This window comes from Elgaria multicarinata, chromosome 7, assembly GCF_023053635.1.
Source record: "Elgaria multicarinata webbii isolate HBS135686 ecotype San Diego chromosome 7, rElgMul1.1.pri, whole genome shotgun sequence".
Lineage (NCBI taxonomy): Eukaryota > Metazoa > Chordata > Lepidosauria > Squamata > Anguidae > Elgaria > Elgaria multicarinata.
The window spans coordinates 91,497,266-91,515,940 of record NC_086177.1 but is presented as its reverse complement, the minus strand read 5'-3'; the positions used below and the strand labels follow the sequence as shown (position 1 = coordinate 91,515,940).

At 39.7% G+C, this 18,675-nt stretch overlaps 1 protein-coding gene across 1 annotated transcript in view; it reads left to right on the top strand.

Moving 5' to 3' along the window:
• Positions 1–353: 353 nt before the first annotated feature.
• Positions 354–18,675, top strand: part of EIF3E (eukaryotic translation initiation factor 3 subunit E) — a 28,551-nt gene continuing 10,229 nt past the window's right edge. Inside the window, exons 1-9 of the mRNA XM_063131051.1 lie at positions 354–469; positions 3,232–3,346; positions 4,406–4,523; positions 6,832–6,874; positions 10,252–10,356; positions 13,552–13,677; positions 14,913–15,037; positions 17,060–17,186; positions 18,259–18,360. Coding sequence (XP_062987121.1) covers positions 380–469; positions 3,232–3,346; positions 4,406–4,523; positions 6,832–6,874; positions 10,252–10,356; positions 13,552–13,677; positions 14,913–15,037; positions 17,060–17,186; positions 18,259–18,360 — 951 coding nt within the window. The 5' untranslated portion in view covers positions 354–379. The remainder of the gene's footprint in view (positions 470–3,231; positions 3,347–4,405; positions 4,524–6,831; positions 6,875–10,251; positions 10,357–13,551; positions 13,678–14,912; positions 15,038–17,059; positions 17,187–18,258; positions 18,361–18,675) is intronic.

The following is an 18,675-nucleotide window of genomic DNA, read 5'->3' as shown; positions in this document are numbered from 1 at the left end:
CGGAACGTGCTCCTCAAGAAGCGCGCGCGTCTTTACGTAAGGCTAGAAAACTAGCGCGCGCCTCCGCTCCAGTGGGAGAGCACAGCGGCGCGCATGCGCACACGTTTTGCTCTCAACCAATCGCGCATTCCAGCTCATGATAAGAGACCTCGGTTCCAGTCGAAGAGAAAGATGACGCGAAACCCTGGGCGCATGCGTAAGTGGCTTTGCGACGGCGAGTCCTCCTGGCTCTGCCCATCCGCTTTCCCCGCTCCGCCTCCTCCAACAAGCTGAAGGCGAGAGAGTGAGTCTCGCCCGGGCGCGCGTGCGCACGGAGGCCTCGGCGTGTCCGACGCGGCGCGCCCCAGCCCCGCCTTTCCCTCTCAACCTCGCGTCCAAGATGGCGGAGTACGACTTGACGACCCGCATCGCGCACTTCTTGGACCGGCATCTGGTCTTCCCGCTCCTCGAGTTCCTTTCCGTCAAAGAGGTGAGCGGGGGGCGCCTCCTCTTAGCCTCCTGAACCGGCCGGGGAGGGAAGCGGGTGGAGGGACGAGGTCTCCGGGAGGCCCCGCGTTACGCCTCGCCACCGGCCCGAGTGGCTTCGCTGGGATTCACCTCAGGGCTCTCCTCGTGGCTCGCTTTCAAAGCGGCTTCTTCGTTGAAAGGCAGGCAGGCAGGCGAGCGAGCAGGCGGGCGGGAGGGCGTCTACACCGCACAACGCTGAGGCCGGGAATGATCCTTCCACCTTCCTACGGCGGTTCTAGAAAGAAGAGGACCGCTTCTCTCAAACTCTGACCTCGGGCCTCTTCTTCCTGCCAGGGCTTAGCTCTAGAAGAGGGGTAGGCGACTCCAGGTGTCCTCCAGGTGTTTTGGACTGCAGCTCCCACCGTCCCTGACCATTTGACCATGGTGGCTGAGGCTCATGGGAGTTGTACTCCAAAACATCTGGAGGGCAAGGCGCTAGGCTGCTCTAGAACAGGGTGAAGTGAGAGCTGGTGTGGTGTAGTGGTTAAGAGTGTTTAAACTGGGGACTCAGGAGATCTGGATTCTAGTCCTCCCCACCCACTCCTGAGCCATGGAAGCTCACTGGGTGACTTGGAGCCATTCACACAGACTCTCAGCCCAACCTACCTTGCAAGGTTGTTGTGAGGATAAAATGGAGAGGAGGAGGATTATGTGGACACCTTGGGTTCCTTAATGAGGAAAAAAAGACAGGATATAAATGTAATATATAAATAAATAAAAAATAACAAAAATGCCTGTGTGTGTGGTATGGCAACCCCTTTTTACTTCATGTGCCTTTCAAATACCTGTCACTTCTGTACAAGTGTATCTGTGCATGCTGTGATTAATTATATTCTAAATATGCTTTAAACCTGAGCAGGATACTGTGTGAGAAAATTAAATTACCTTATGAAGAGAGATTGAAGTAAGGTCAATTGTATATTGGCTACTGCCATTGTACTTTGTGATAGTCTTGGGATGCAGCTCCTAAGCAAGTATATGCTCACCCTACATCATACATGTATGGACATGTAAAGTCATTTGGAGGTGAAGCCGCTTCCTTCCAGGTTCCCATTCTACTAAAACAATGAAGAGTCTGGTGGGCTAGATTGCTCTTCATTAAATGCATGAAGTGTTATTCTCAGTGGGCGGGTTTGCAAAGCTTATGCTACAACAAACTTGTCAAAACTCTCTTGTTTTGTGCTGCATCAAAGTAATATGGAAGTTGTAACCATTTGAGAGTTGGTGTAATCCTTAAGAGCCTGAGCTAAAAAGCAGGAAGTTCTTGGTTTGAATCAAACTTCTGCCATGAATTCATCTTTGGCAGTCTTCTCTCTAGTTACTTACCTGCCCCTGTCTGCAATATCATTATGCAGTATTATTTAATACTGCAGTATAATCCTACAGTATTATTATTATTATTATTATTATTATTATTGATAATTACTTGTCATGATTTGAATGTTTGAAAACTAATGAAGTAGTCCCCAAATTGAGTTGGTCTGATCCCACATTGAGTTGTTCTGACATCTCTCTCTCTCTCAAAGCCTCCCCCTGGTTGACACTGCTCACAAGAGTTGCTGTGATAGGGAGGCCAAGAAACCAAACTATGAATTGGGAAGATTTCTTTTTGAATCTTGCTTCTGCCATAAATTCATAAGTCTTTGGCAGGCTTTTCTTTCAGACCTGTCCTCCCACAAAGTCTGCAATATTTAGATGATAATACTAGTCTATCTTACAAGATCTTATAAGGATTATAAAAAGATAATATCTGTGAAATGTATGGAACACTCTAGAGCACTAGATAAAAGCCAAGTATTATTAAAAGCGGGCTATAGCCAGATGATACAGATTAAGTGGCAGAAAGTTGTATATCTACAACCTCATGCAGTATGTTGGATAAATACAAAATATAAGGCAGATCTTATTCTGGGCCTTCAAAACTGAAAAAAAATGTCATTTTCCAACTGTGAACAGCAGATGGTGTCAACTACTTTTTAAATATTGGTGCATCTGTCTATGGACTGAAGAGATAGAACTGTAGGGAGATCTGTTTAGGATCTGAGTTTTATCAAGGTGTTTGGATGGTAGTGCCCTTTATTTGTCTGACCTGTTGCTCAGATACTTGGTTATGCTTGTAGGCTCTTTGCCCAATAAAATCTGGCCCAGTAAAGTATAATTTGGCTTACTTCTTGAGTCTTTTTTCAGAGGCTAGACAACTTGTCTCACCAGTTGTTTTGCTGAAACTTTATAGCAGTGAAATATTGGAGGCAGTATTCATTTAAAGTTTGTGTGGGGAAGAAAAAGTTCAATAAACCATTTTTAGGGGAAATCTATAGTTTTGGATAAAATGCTCTTATGACTGACTGAAGCTAATAACATCAAAACTAACAGCATTCAACCATGACTTCTCAGATTCCTTAAATTCTCATTATACTATCAACAACTTGATTGTAGAACTCTTTAAAAATGGTTTAGCTCACTAGCTTGAAAAACTTTGTGTGATAGCAGGAGGAGGTCTTCACTAAACGTTTTGATTAATGTCAGGGTCTAACTTTAATAGCTCTGCCGTGCTTGTTCTCCTAATATTATTTTATTTGATACTGTATGTATTGTAAGTATTATGAGCTACCCTGGGAGTTTTTCAAACCAAAGAACCACATATATATATATATATTTAAATAAATAAACTTGAAATTAAAATGGAAAGCAATATGAAATCTGTTAAATGTTGTTTTTCTTCAGATATATAATGAAAAAGAACTGCTTCAAGGAAAACTGGATCTCCTTAGTGACACCAATATGGTGGACTTTGCTATGGATGTGTACAAAAATCTTTATTCCGATGATATCCCTCATGGTAAGCTTTGTGGCTCTAAATAGATCTGTGGTATAATCTACAGTCAATCTTCATGCTTTCAAAACAGTATCAAACCATAAATAAAATAAATATTCTGCCCTGAACTTTAATGTTGATGAAATCTGAGCCCTTTGTTTCAAAAGAAATCATGTCTTTTGATTCCGCTTGGTCTCCTATCCAGTTTTACTCATTCATTTCCTTGGTTTTGTGTCTTGATGACAGACAAGACTGCCTTGCTTGCCAGTACCAATAGTGTATTTACACTCCGCATTGGGAAGGTGGGAAAGATTATTCTTAATCCAGACACTGAGGCAAGTGGGGAAGAAGGCAGGTTTTGCTTCAGTGTCAGTGGGCACTCTGACTGGAATACTGCCTCCTCCAATCCCAGCAAAGTTTCTGGGATCGAAGAAGAACAGATGCATTTGTCTTTTCCTCATGGCTTGGAGGCTGTGTCTGTTTTAGAGGAGCATGAAGAAGGACCAGGTTTTAAAATAACAGCAACCTTGCCTACCCCTGACTCTGAGAGAGGCAATGGCCTCAACCATGAATTATTGTACATACTCAGCTTTTATCTAAAATTTTCATTAACTTTGTTGTAGCATTCCTGACTTAGAACATGATTAGACTATCTTTTATTCGTATTATGTGAACACCACACATTAAAATATCTAAACAGAAGGTATTTTCTTATTTTCAGGTAAATTTCTTGATTGACTTCCCAAGTGAAACGTTCTAAAAGTTTGTTAAGCAAATAGTACTCTGCATTCCTTCATGCTATTGCTTGTTTTGCCAATTGTTAGTTGACTTACCAATTTCAAAATTTAATTGGGAGACTTTTTTCAGTGAATTCAGGATGTGTTTTTAGATCACTTTCTAAAGTCTCTGTATTATTCTCCTGTGAGTGTTATTGGTTATAAGCTGCTAAATCAAGTGGTTTTAGTGATTAAAAAGTGTGCCTAATGTAATTTTGAGTTACATTTGAGAATGCTAGAATACATAATATTGTCTTCCCACCTTTTTGTAGAGATGACTTATCTTGAGTTTTCTTTTTTGACCCAGCTTTGCGTGAGAAGAGAACCACAGTTGTTGCACAGCTAAAACAGCTTCAGGCAGAAACTGAACCAATTGTCAAGATGTTTGAAGACCCAGAAACTACACGGCAAATGCAGTCTACTAGGTAACACTTTGGGGTGTTGCTTCCCTCAATTATAAAAATAAATTATAGTGGATGTTTAGAGTTGCTGCTTGAATGTTCTGTGTTGGATCTTCTGGCTAAGTGACTCACCATACAATCCTATGCATCTCTACTCAAAAGTAAGTCTTGCTGAATTCAGTAAGACTTACTTTCAGGTAAATATGTATAGGATTTCAACCTCTGTTACTTGGAGGTTTTCAGTGCTTAGATTAGAAATAAAATAGCGTAGTACAGCTCTGCAGCTGCTAGTCAGCATGTAACAGCTAATTTAAAGATGCTTGAAAACAATGAAAGCTGAAATTCTCAACTTGCAATTTTCTAGGTTTTCAAGAAAGGTTGAAGGCGTATTCCACATGTAAAAATCAGAGGCAGCAGAAATGGAAATTGAGTCTCTGTCTCCCATCTTATTGTGTCTCATGTTTTAGAGGATGCCATATATATTTGTGGGAACAAGCAGGAGAATGAACCGCCCAGAGAGCTCCGGCTATTGGGCGATATAGAAATGTAATAAATAAATAAATAATGCAGTCATAACACACGGGTTCATACATCACTTTAAGCCATTGTGGTTTATAAGCTATTCACAGTAGCTTACGTAGTTTGAAAGTAAGGTACTGTGATCCCTCACACAATTGGACAATTAAGCTACGCAGCATTGTTTATTTCCACCTTCACCCCTTCTCCCTCCATAGTCCTCCCACTCTGCCAGGATGGTATCCTAGCTTCCTTTGCACTAGATGCCACATCGCACATGCCTCATGCTGAAGCTACATTATGTTCACTCTGATTAGCTGGCTGTGGGCTAGATCACTGCCTTATTGCTGCAAGTTCACCCCAACTTTGCTTTTTCATGGAAAAGTGAACTGAAAGAAACCATTTGCTCCCCTACCCCCGTCTGTGACTGCTGCTGATCCATAGGTTAGAAGAATAAGGACTGCAAATGGTAGGGCAAAATATTGTGTAGTCTAAGGCACAGAAACAGAATTCCTACATTAGCTTCCTCTTGTTTTCTGGAAAGTTTATTAGACTTCTGCCTTCATGTTTTTGAGTTTACTCAGTAACTTTGAAGGTTATCAAATGAAGTGAATGCTGAGATTCTTAGAAAGCTAAAGTCTAATATAAATTCGAGAGTAGAATCTGGATTATGAATATATAGACGGCACATTTTCTTCCTACATGCTGGTAATTAGGACCTTGTTATAGTTTGCCTCCCATAGGGATATATTTGGTCATTTCAACACAAAATGACCTTGACACAAGTTGAGATGGGAGTTAAATCCCAAAACCACCTTTGCCTATATACGCATATGCTATCATGTAGTATTGTGACTTGCTTGTCTGTCCTGCCATGTCAACTTTGGTGGTGGCTTTAATTTCAACTGCTTGTCTGTTGGTAGCAGTCATTCACCTAACAGTGCCTGCAGCCTTCTTTCTTTACGCTCAAAACTTTGTAACTTTTCTGATGAAATAATTGCTCTAAAAGATCATTAAATGTTTTACTTGTATAGAGTTTTCTTCAAGTTTTAAATCTTGATCGGATTAAATTATTTACTGTATTTAAGGGGGCATCCTACCTACATAGTGTGATTCTTCAGGGAGCTTCAGCTTTTGGGTGGTATAAAATGCAATAAATAATAATAAATATTTTTTTCATATTAGATAACCCTATTAAATTTATTATTGTAAGAACCGCTTAGGAAACTGCTCAGGTTAAAGTAGCTGTAGCATCTTGGATGCCAATCTAGATTACATTACAATTCCAAGTAACACCTGATAGCTGAGTTTCTCATTACATTAATGTTTTGTATGTGTGATTTCCGTTCTGATTTGAGTTATGCCCTTTTCAGCCACTATATTATAATTTGAACTATCATTGGAAAGCAACAGCTGTTGATCAACTTGTAGTTGAATTGCTTATCTTCTGTGTCAAGTTTATAAATAATCCTAGCTGCATCACATTTATCGGCCAGAGCATAGGTGTCTGCCAGCATACTTGTCCTACATGCAGAGGAGGAAGGGAGCAAGCCAGGGACTTGTGCCTCACTATCATCAAGGGCAATTTAGTCTGTGTTTGAGCTTTAGTGTGAGCTTGAGGCATATACTCATTCACAAATAGGCCCAACCAGTCTGCCTACTGGAGATATGTGTGACCTGGCCTTGAGTGAGAACTAATTCATGTTGATATGTGAAATATGTACATGAAGAGATGTCAGTGGACAGTTGTATTTTTCTCTGATATTTTTAAAATTTAGTGATTTATAGCACCACAATTACTTTTTCTCTATTACAGGGATGGTCGGATGCTTTTTGACTACTTAGCAGACAAGCATGGTGTATGTATTAGTGGCTAAACCTGTACGATTGAGTTAAATGTTATGTTTTCGCTTGTGTTTTAAATGTAGCTTGTCAAACTCATACAAGAAAAAATATAAATATAAAAATAAGATATGCTTCAGATACGAGAATTCGTCATTGTTGCAATTAATCATGGTTACTGTTTTAATATCTAAAATGGGTGCAGAACTGTTTTGGGGAGGGAGGGATTTTGTCAGGGTATGGCCTCACTCCTTACATCATGACAGTATGGAAAAAGCACAGCCCCCACCCCCTGCTATCTCTGATTTGAGATTGGAAATAGCAGTGAAAATGAAGAGCCGGGACTTGCCTGCACTTGCGGAAGAGCACTCGCTCTTAACTCCTGTGCAGCAAGTCCTGGCACCTCTCATCCCGCTGCTATCTTTTATCAGTTCACAGATAGCGGGAATGAGGGGTGTTGGGACTTGTTCATGCAGGGCTCAGTTGAGTACCAGTGCCCAGGCCACCCTGCTTCCCTGAGTATGAGGGGCATTGGGACTCACCCACATGGGTAAAAGTGCACTCTTTTACAGGCTGCCCAGTATTCCAACCCCTTGGATGAATCCAAGAACCCAGGATGGATTGAGGTGCCCTGTGAGCTGGAGATTCTCTGTCCTTGGTCTAAAACAGTGGTTCCCAAACTTTCAGGTCACCATCCCCTTGGTTCCACAAACTCATGCCCAGTGCCCCCTACCCTACACTATAAAAATCATTATTCAGAATAGCGGTGTTCAACGACCCACTAAGGAAGATAATAACAATAAAATTCAGTAACAATTTCATATTTATTCAGAATCCAATTACATTTTTTTAGTTTATTCAATTAAACATAATTGATGAACTTGATCCAGTGATATCATCTTTTCAAAGTCTGATAGTCATTTAGCAAGCATATTAGATACCACATTTAGTAACTAGGGTAGAGTACCTCACTATTCTGTAAATTCTTAATGTGATGGATGGGCTTGATGAAGGGATACCAGTTTCCCAATGTCTGGTTTAAAGTCATTTAACATGAGTCTTAAATCACCACGTTTAGTAATCTGGAGTCAATTTCTTTGTTTGGAGAGAAGTAGGCAGACCACACTAAAACCACATTCCACCTAATATGATGTTGGAAATGCAACCAGGAGCTTCTGAACCGCTCTCCATAGTGCAAGATAGCGATCAGAAATTTCCTTCTGTAACCAAAACTCCTGGTACAGAAAAGACCACCTCGAGCGCCCCCCTGCCACCCCTTTGCCTCTTAACGCCCCCCTATGCAATCCCACCGCCCCCAAGGGGGCAGTACCGCCCACTTTGGAAACCACTGGTCTAAAATGACCAGGCATCCAAACAATTCCTGATATGCTTGCTTTAGTATGTAATAATGTCTGTTTAAGAAATAGTCCTAAACTCACGGTCAGCAACTCCTTTATTAAAACAGGTGTTCAGAACCTCTTTCAGCCAGAGAGTTGAATTCTATTTGGGGCAAGCTTTTGGGCTGTATCCCAGTGATGTATGGGGTAGAAGTCAAAGGGGATGGGACCAAAAATACCAGCATATTTTTGCTTAAAACTCTTGTTGGGATTAACTAAGTCTTAGAGGCATCAGCTTAGTTTGGACAGCTCAGTTCGGACAACATGTTAGTCAATGGTGGTTTTAGAACTCCACGGTGGAGTTTTTACACCACTGTTGAGAAATGTGTTGTCTGGTGGGAAAACTCCACACAACAGTGGAGGCTTTTTTTTGGGGGGGGGGGAACACTCCGCGCAGAATATCCACACTGTGCAGAGGAGAGTTCCTGCACAAATGTTGTGTTGTGTGGCAGGCTCATGGAGTTCTCCGTTGAGTTGACTTTTCCCACTGGGTACAGAATTCCCTGGCAAGAACAGTGAAAGGAGTGAGTGCCGCTCTAGGAGAGCTGCTGGGATTGTTTTTTGCAGCAATGGTTGATGGGATACCATCAGGAGGACAGGGGAGGAGAGAGGATGGAGGAACTGTCTATCAAACATCACAGTGGTTTTACTCCGCTCCATAGTAGCCCTTAGTCCCACAATGGTGGAGTTAGAACATGTGTGGGGAGTACCCCCTAGAAACTCAACCATTGAGTGGAGTTTTCACACTTTGTTGACTAATGTGTTGTCTGAACTGAACCATATTCAACCTTTCAAAATGCAAATAAATCCACAAATGATATTAGCCTAAATATTTTCAGTAGCCTGCCTATTGATACATATATTAATTACAATTAAAGAGTTTTAAAAACTCTTAACTGCAGGCCTTTGAAAACTATCTGTTCTGGAATTACAAAATTAAGAAGAGAAAAAAAACCCCACAGCATAAATACTTTGGGGGGAGAAAATGGTACCTTAATGCAATTTCAAAGAAACTTGAAAAATCACATCTATGTTGTATAAGAGCATTTCAATGTTGATTCCCTGTTAGAGGTTCTAACTTATGCAAGGCAAAACTAATTATTTGCTTTAACTGGTAACAATCTTTATCAATACTTGGTATTTTCACTTGGTGTAATCATAAGCAGTCTTGCAAATCCCTAGGTTTTCCCCCCCCTAAGAATGCTGCAGCATTCAACCAGTTAAGGTTCACTTCACAACCTTCCCTATGATTCTGCCTCAGGGTAAAGAGAAGGTAAAATAAGAGAGAGTTCCTTCCAAAGACAGACCACATTGGCAGGACATAGACAATGCACTGAGACGTAACTTTCATTTACTGGGTTTTGATTGTATTCTTTTTGAACCAAACAGGAGGTCTCTTGGCCAAACAAAGTTAGAGGCTTTGGCACTTACTGGATAAAAGTTGAATCTGCAGTAAAAATCCAGTGTATTTTTCTTAAAGGGTCAGTTGGAGCCTCTGAGTCACCTAGCTGCCTGAGGGTGGTTTCTGTCTGCCATTGGTGGCCCACTAATGTCTAGCTTGATCACACTTCATTCTCCCTCTTTGCGTAACTAAAGTTCATTTGATTGTTCGATAGATAATTGCCATTTTAGCAGTTTTTAACATCTCTATAAAAATTCTGCAGAATGAGGTGGCAGGCTGTTATAGATGAAGTATACTATCTTTGAATGTTCTTCTATGTAAAAGACTTTCAGCAATTTAAAAAAAACAGTAGCAAATAGCGTCTCAGAGAGAGAAGTTCTAGTCTAGTCTATTGTAGGCAGTGCTGGTTTTATGCTTGTAGATTTATTATTATATCGGGGAGAACTCAAAAGTGACCCTCTGCCTTCAGTATGAAATGGTACTATTCTATGACTGCAGAGCTCTTCCATATCATTCCTAATGTAGCCCAGACCTAACACTAAAGCAATCAGTTGAAACATTTTCTTGATGCCATTTGTCCTGGTTTGTCTTTCAGTTTAGGCAGGAATATCTAGATACACTCTACAGATATGCAAAATTCCAGTATGAATGTGGCAACTATTCAGGAGCAGCAGAATACTTGTATTTTTTTAGAGTGTTGGTAAGTATTTTCTTATTTTTAGATCATATTTTAAAAAATGTTTGTCAAGCCCTGTTTGTAGGTCTTGAATTGGCCATTCATAAGAACTATTTTGAGACTGTTAATATGAATATTTCTCTTTTAAGAGAACATTTTCTAGTACAACACTGATTTGTTTTCTGTATGTGCAGAAATGATTATATTGGTTCTTTCAGTTTAATTTTGAAAGTGTGAGTAGAGCTGGTTTGGTGCCCTTGTTAGAATATGCTCCATATCTGCAGTGCTTCTGCTATCTTATCTCTGGAATATCCTATTCAGCTCCTCCTGACCTTTTAGAACATTAAAGAGCACACATCTTAATTAGATAGGTCTTTAAGTTATTGAAGGGAGATTGAGATGGCTCTTTTTTTTTTTTTAGTGTTTCTTATGGATGTGGCTTACTGGTTCACTTTCATATTTTTCACCTTATTTGGGTTTGATAGCTGCATTTATAATATAAGCCACTTTTAGATGCTATTTGGCAGCAAACTGGTGTATAAATTAAAAGAAATAAAGTGTGGAATGTAGTAATACACCTGTAACTAACTTTCAGGAACAGAACAGCAGTAAGATGCTTGCAGATAAAATTAGGTTCAACTTAGAAGCCATTCTTGAGAATTTTGTCAGATTTCCCTTGAGTATTATGAAGAAGTAATGGTCATGCGGTTTGGAAAAGGTTTATGCCAGAAACAACTTAGTTCTTGCTGCAACAGAGTAACATTTATTTATTTATTTAAAATATTTATATCCCGCCCTAGATCACTAAGATCTCAGTGCAGCATACAGATAAAAGCATACAGTATAAAACAATAAATATACACAGTTAAAAACAAATTAAACCATGTTCCAAGTTAAAACAATATATAATTTTAAAGCAATAGATACAGTTAAAACAATGTGCCAGTGAGTTTAACCAACAAAGGCTTTGTTAAAAAGCCATGTTTTTACTTGGTGTCGAAATGAAATCAGTGTTGCCGCCAATCGGGCATCCAAGGGGAGGGCATTCCACAGTCGGGGTGCCACCACAGAGAAGGCCCTCTCCCTTGTCCCATCATAACGTATATGTTGCATTGGTGGGATGTGGAGAAGGGCTCCTCCAACAGATCTAAGGTCTTGGGCAGGCATATATAAGGAGAGGCGCTCTCAAGTATCGAGGTCCCAAGCTGTTTAGGGCTTTAAACGGATATCTCTGGTTTATACCAACATTTTGTAAATGCAGCTGTAACTAACTTACAACAATATGAAGAGTTGATTCAGTACACTAAGAGTGCACTATGATCAAAGTCTGAGACCATCCCCTAAGGGAGGTTTTGGAGGATGGCAGTAATGTAGAGGGTGCCAACGTGTTCATCATTTTGGCACCAAGTTAAGATTTCCCTCTACTCCCAGGCATTTGACAGCAAATGATGGGGTGTTTTAAGGTTTTTTTTATCAGGTCTTGGTACTTTTATTGTTAATTGTTTTTAACTTGTTTTTAAACTTTTACTTTCTTGCATGTTAAAGGTTTTATATTATGTTTTAGCATGTTGTGAACTGTTCAGAAAACTTTGGCCATTGGGCAATATAGAAATGTTAAGAATGAATGTGTATGTTTTGTTGGGATACATTTTGAGACCATATCTAGTATTTTGTTGCAGTCTTAGCATAGTAAACATATTGTGGCTGATTGAATGAACATTTTAAGAAATGGAAACTTACATTTGGGAAAATCCAGATACTGAAACTACTCTAGCCTATCCTTCCCTGAAAGTAGGTTACTGTGCATTGCCAAGTGAAGTTGTATGGAAATGAGCCAAAATAGGAAGTGTAAGTTTTGTCACCTGAGCTTGTTTGCTCTAAAGTCAGCCAAAATACCATTTTCCCCTATGGGCATTTAAAATATGTATGCTTCTATCATACAAGGCTTCTGAAGTGTATGAAAGGGGTTATTTGATATGCCTATCAAATTTTAACCTCTCTGAACTCTTTCCACATGACATTCAGTGATATGACAAAAATCATGATCTCCCTTGAGACTGATGCACTATTCATACACAGTGACAACTAGCACTAGTCTTTGTTCTGATATGAAAAGCTTGTGAAAAAAACCCAGTTTAGGATAGAGGGATCCATTACTTGTAGAACTGGTAGTGCCCAGTGCTCAATTCCCCCCCCCCTTTTAACATTACCTTAAGTATTTTCTTTACAGTGTCTTTTAGAATTTGACTAATGGTTAAATATATTCTACAAGTTGTAAAAGTGATGGTTAAAAATGGTACTATTGATGGTTTGGTACAAAACTTGCTTAATCTTTGAGCAATTTTTTCTTTTTTAAAGGGGTTGTTTGGGAAAGCTATGAAAGAACCATTGTCACAGATCTGAGACTAGAAAGTTACTCGCTGAATGATTTTACGTAGTTCAAGCTCTGTTTCAGCTAAAAATGACTAACTCTAGAACTTCCTTACTTGGAATGAGGTTAAGTACTGGGAATAGGAGACATCCGGGGTGGCGGGGGTGGCCAGCACTGTCTTGCTTAATTCAGTCGTCTTTTTCTTTTGCCATGTATGTGAACTTCTGTTATAGGTCAGCCTGTAAATACCTTGACAGAGCTCATACTGAGCAATAATGGCGCTTGTTGGAATGGCACAATTTTCCTTCTATTGGACAAGGATATCTTAAGTTGAAATTACATAAAGGTCATAATGTCCACAACCATCTCTGTTAAAACAGTCTGTGCAAACCATTATTTTTAGTGGCCTGTTTTTTGTCTAGATTTTCCTCATTCTGATTAGCAGAGGTTTTCAGTAGAGTTGGTGGTTTTACTAGTTAAGCTTTAAACCCTTTTAAATTAGTGCGTAAAACCCCAAGCTACACTGAAGTATTGCGGATGAAGGAATTCTTATTGCTTACATTGAAAGTCCTGTGCAGAAGCTGCGACTGCCAATTCTCCAGGCTTCCCTGGGTTTTTTTAATCTCCAGCTGAATCTCCTTGAAAATGCCTACTGCTGATTGTTTCCTTGAAAATCAAAACTGATTTGCTAAATGAAACACAGCTCATTTTCCCAAAATTGTGGAGCAAGCATGTCAGTGGCATATTTTCTCTCTACTGGTGCCAGCGAGTCTCTAATCAAAATGTTTGACCTAGAGAAATATTAAATTATTGTGGTTCTTGTAATTGGATTCACTTATTTAAAACAGGTTCCATCAACAGATAGAAATGCTTTGAGTTCACTCTGGGGAAAGCTGGCATCTGAAATTCTGATGCAGAACTGGGATGCTGCTATGGAGGACCTTACAAGGTTGAAAGAGACAATTGATAATAACGTGAGTTTTAATTTTGATCACAAATTAGCGTATATCTAAGGTTGGAAGTGCAAGAACTGCTCAATGTCGACAAAGATTTAATACCAACTCATGTTCTCCAATAGCTATGGTTAACACTGCTCTTCAAGTCTTTCCTTTCAGACAGTATTTGCAAGTTCTAATGTGCCTGAGAAGTGAGCTAAATTAATGAGTTGAGCTCTTCTTAGTTGAGAGAAGGTTGGACTCTAGCTTTAGGAAATGAAATAGCAAGTAGCTAGATATCATGGTGGTGCATTTTGGGACATATTTCTGTTCCATGTTGCTCTTGTTCTAGTACTGACATTTGGATCTTGTTAGCAGTCTCAGATGGAAGCATGCCATCATGCAATGTGCAGGTTGTAATCTGCTTCCAGTTGGGCCAAATAGAAAGGAGGGTAGCTCTGGAGGGCAGAGCAGGGTAAGACATATAAAAACATAGTTCACTAGAATGTGTGCTCAATAAATATGAAGTCATGTGACCCAAAAGAACTTATGTCCATCTATTACTATGGCATTTAATCCATTTTGAAAGGGATGAAGGGGATACTGTGGGAATTTTGTAGAGAGCTAATAACAAATGGCATGTTTGTACTTCTGTCATGGTTGTACATCTAGTTGAAAGAATTGTCTGCTTTATATAATCAGTGTAAATTCAACAGAAAATCTGATTATTATTATTTTCTATCTTGGGTTACAATATGCCAAGGGAGAATTTTTTAAAAAAATGTTTAGACTTGGATGTTAAATAAGCTAATTTAAGGATTTTTCAGAGGGTCACAATGCATTGAAATGTCTGTAGTTGCTTTATTTCAATTCCCTCTGACCGTTCTCTACAATTCCAGCTCCACCCCACCCCAAGTATATATACTAGTAACTCTGGAAGCACCAATGCACCTGATTAAATAAATTGTACTTGGTGAAAGTTTATGCCATATTAAATTTTTTTCTTTAAGGTACTTTAAGACTTTGTTTTGAGGGAGTTCACAGAAGGAATGTTTCCCAGCCCCTCCCCTCTCCCACCCCCTGCAGACACATGTGCTCACCCAAAGAACCTCACTGGAGGATTAGAGAGCCTTCCTGAACTATAAGGGATGGGATGCAGGAACTGCTTTGGGGAGGAGAGGATTTTCTTTCGGAAATCTTAAGTTACCTTAGCTTCCAATCTTTAAAATAGAGAAAATGCTAACAGTTCATTAAAATATCTTTTTATTTTTCAGTCTGTCAGCTCTCCACTCCAGTCTCTTCAGCAGAGAACATGGCTCATTCACTGGTCTCTCTTCGTTTTCTTCAACCATCCCAAAGGCAGAGATAACATCATTGATCTATTTCTCTACCAGCCCCAGTGAGTTGTGCTGTACCTGCGGATTCAAACGGGGTGTATGAAGGCACAGTAGTAGCCTAGTTTACTACTCTGAGAATGATAAAAATTTAATCACACTACTCGAAGGTCATTGAGACTTATCCAGATTCCTGAAGCCCCTGCAATGAAAGCAGCCTATGGCCCATCAAAAGTTTGAAGCTATTCAGAACACTGTATATAATGAACCGTAGTTGAAGGACTGGGGGGCATTATATCTGCACTGGCCCTCAAAACATCCTAAACATTGGTACATACTTAACTAGGCTGTTGGGTACCCTTGAAGTGAAATGTGCTACCTTATCCACCCACAATTGTCCTGTACATTCTTACATGCAAGTAAACCCTTTTGAAGTCAATGGAATATAAGTAAACCTGCTTAGGATCAGGCTGAATGGATGTTGATTTTTCCACCATTAGGAAATAGGGACCTTAACTTCTGTTATGGACTTCAGTGGTAGATTGTCCACATTAATAAATATGTAAGAATGCTTGACAAAACTGAGTTGTTGCTAAGTCAAAGCACTTAGCTTTCTCAGGTAAGGTCACACGATCTGTGATTAGCAATTTGGTATTTAGTCTGCTAAGTGTGAAGCTTTCTGCAGTATTAAGATGTCACAAATACTGATGGAATGAATATAACAGTTGCAATCCTTTCAGTAGCAACTGTCATAAACTTGGAAGAGGCATTATTTCATAGATAATGTCACCTGTGCTTGCTATCATCACTGATATTGTATTACATTTAAAGCTCCCAAAGATTTTAAGAGTACAGGCGATCTGTTTCATTGAAATTGGGTAGTGATGTAAGTGTTGTATGAGGTAATGCACTTACTATTTGTGTTTCAAGGACATATGATTCATCAGCTGCAGCCATTATATACAGACTGCAAGAACTGTGTGTGAATTCATCTCTAAAATATATTGTCCGAGATTGAACTACTACTTCAAGTAGTTATGTTGAACTTTTGTTATGATGGCAAGAATTTCAATTATGTTTCGCACCCTTTTTTCTATTAGTAATTAATACTGATTTACACTGACGGTCCTCTTTGCATAATGGCAGTGAAGAATCCATATCTGTGCAACACATCATATTCTTAAAACTTGCAAGGGTCTGAAAATCTGTGTGGAACTACATGTATATCGTGTTCACCTGGTATGTGCTGTGTAGCCTCTCGTGATTTGTTCGGAGATGGTGGGTTAAAGGGTGTGTTGTGTAGAGTACATCTTTCTTTAAGAGTGTCCCAGGGCAGCGGTATTTATTCCATGTCCTGTTGAATTTAACACTGATGATTTTAACTTGGTGTTTCCATTAAGGAAAAGATCTATACTGATTTTAAATGTGAACAAAATTCCCCCCAACCTCAAGTAGCTAAACTTGAAATTTAAAATCTGCACTTGAACTTAAGAAAAAAAATAGTGCCAACAAGTGATTCTGTGGCAAATTATTTTGTTGAAAGGTAAACCAGATTATATATAAAGTGCTTAAAACAAGCTAAGTTGAAAAAGAGAGAGTCTAGTAAATAGAAAGGGAGGAGACCAGAGCAACCCCAGAGCAAAGGGGTGGACGGGGTGGGGGTGGACAGAGGAAACCAGAGCATACCAGTGAGAGAAGACAAACCTATCCATTGAAGCAGTGACCAGATTTCCAAAATCCAAGTCTCTAGCTGCTGCTTCAAGTAAAAACTGTTTCTGGCACTTTGAAGTTTATTCTTCCAAGCCCTATTCAATGGTCTCTTTCAACTTAACCTCCTTGCTCAAAAGTGATAAACATGCAAACAAAGGTTGTAAGAACAATCAAGGCTCAGAGTTCATAGGCCAATATCTCGCCAGAGATTTGGCCACCATCTGTTTTTTTGCTGAACCCCCAATCCTGCTGGAGATCCAGTCGGCAAGTGGTTTTCCTCTTCTAGCTTTCTTCCAGGGCAGGAGCCTGAGCCATCTTGTGTACTCATTTCCTTCAAAGATTTCTGCCTCTCACTCTTAAATATTCTATTTGTTCAGGTATCTTAATGCAATTCAGACAATGTGCCCACATATTCTTCGATATCTGACTACAGCAGTGATAACAAACAAAGATGTTCGAAAACGTAGGCAAGTGTTGAAAGACTTAGTCAAGGTTATTCAGCAGGTAAGGGATAGTATCTTCAAATTCACTACAGAGTGATATATTCTATATGTTCGTTGCCAGACTCAGTTTTTTGTTTTTGTTTTGGATGTCAGCATGCTTAACAAACAATGCCTGCTTTGGGGTGTGGGAGGAAGCAAGGTTACATCTTTCATGTTTTTCAGTATCTCTGAAAAACATGGAACTGCTGGATTAAATCATCTGGACATTTGGTCTTGGCTGCTGTCAGGAGGCTGATACCAGCTCTGTTGCTGGTTTTTATTTCCAATCCCTGAGTGCACTTGGGACACTTTTGGATTGGATAAGGGTGGACCAGGGTTTTGTCTGAGACCATATTAGACTTAGTTACTAACTTGTTTCTGGACTCAATACAAGGTGCTACTCTTTTAAATTGCTAAGCAACCTGGAGCCAGAATATCTTGGAAACAAGAGCCTCCTGTAGTAGAAGATAGATGGTTAAACAATTGGGAGTCAGAAATTATTCCCAATCTACTGTAAATCACTCAGGGCCAGCAGTGGATCCCAATCTACCTTCCACAACTTTCCTGAGAACTGTCCTACCACTGAAGCCTTTCTCCATGCCCTCTGGCCATCTGAAGCATGATGGGGATGAATGAGAGGGCATTTTTGGTTGTGATGAGATGAGATTTGTTTTCATTTTTATTTATTTTTAGCTATGACACTGGCATGCTGTAAAGCAGGATGTTTCTCTTCAGCACCGTCTTTATTTGGTTCCAAAAAAAATGGCTTTGTGTTTTGGAAGGGAAGAAAACTCGGTTGCTCTGCTGCCAGCCTCCTCACTGAACTACATGGAAGTCCATATACTTGCCCTCATGCAAATCATGTTAACATCTCTTTATTGCTGAATAGCTGGTGAAGGTGATCAACATTAACCAGCCTACTTAAAAATATTTGCAGTACTACTACTTCATGAATAATGATTACTTGGTCCATCTGATACTGTTTTTTCAAACTGTTTCAGTTGCTGTGTTAACTATAAACAGTTTTGATAACAGGAACTTCTGGAGGTACTATTTGGAGATATTTACTCGTACAACTGTTCTTCATTGTGCAGGAATCTTACACCTACAAGGACCCAATAACAGAGTTCGTAGAATGCTTGTATGTGAACTTTGACTTCGATGGAGCTCAGAAAAAACTAAGAGAATGTGAATCGGTAAGGATCTTTTAAGAAGTGTAGTCTTAACAAATAGAAGCCTCGGAATGGTCATTATGACTGTTAAACAATATCTAAACTGCGGCAAGCTATCTCACAACTAGGGAGTGGGGGTGGGTGGGATGGAAAGTCAGGGGGTGGGGGGTGGGAGTGACTAGAAACTTGAACAGGAGCACTCCACACTGCAACATTGCCTTGAGGAGCAGTTGAAAAGCGTTCTAAATAAATACGAAAGAACTTTTTTGTAGGACCAGTTTGTGTATATAACACTAATATTGATACATATAAAAATAGACTTTTGGCTGTTGATCACTT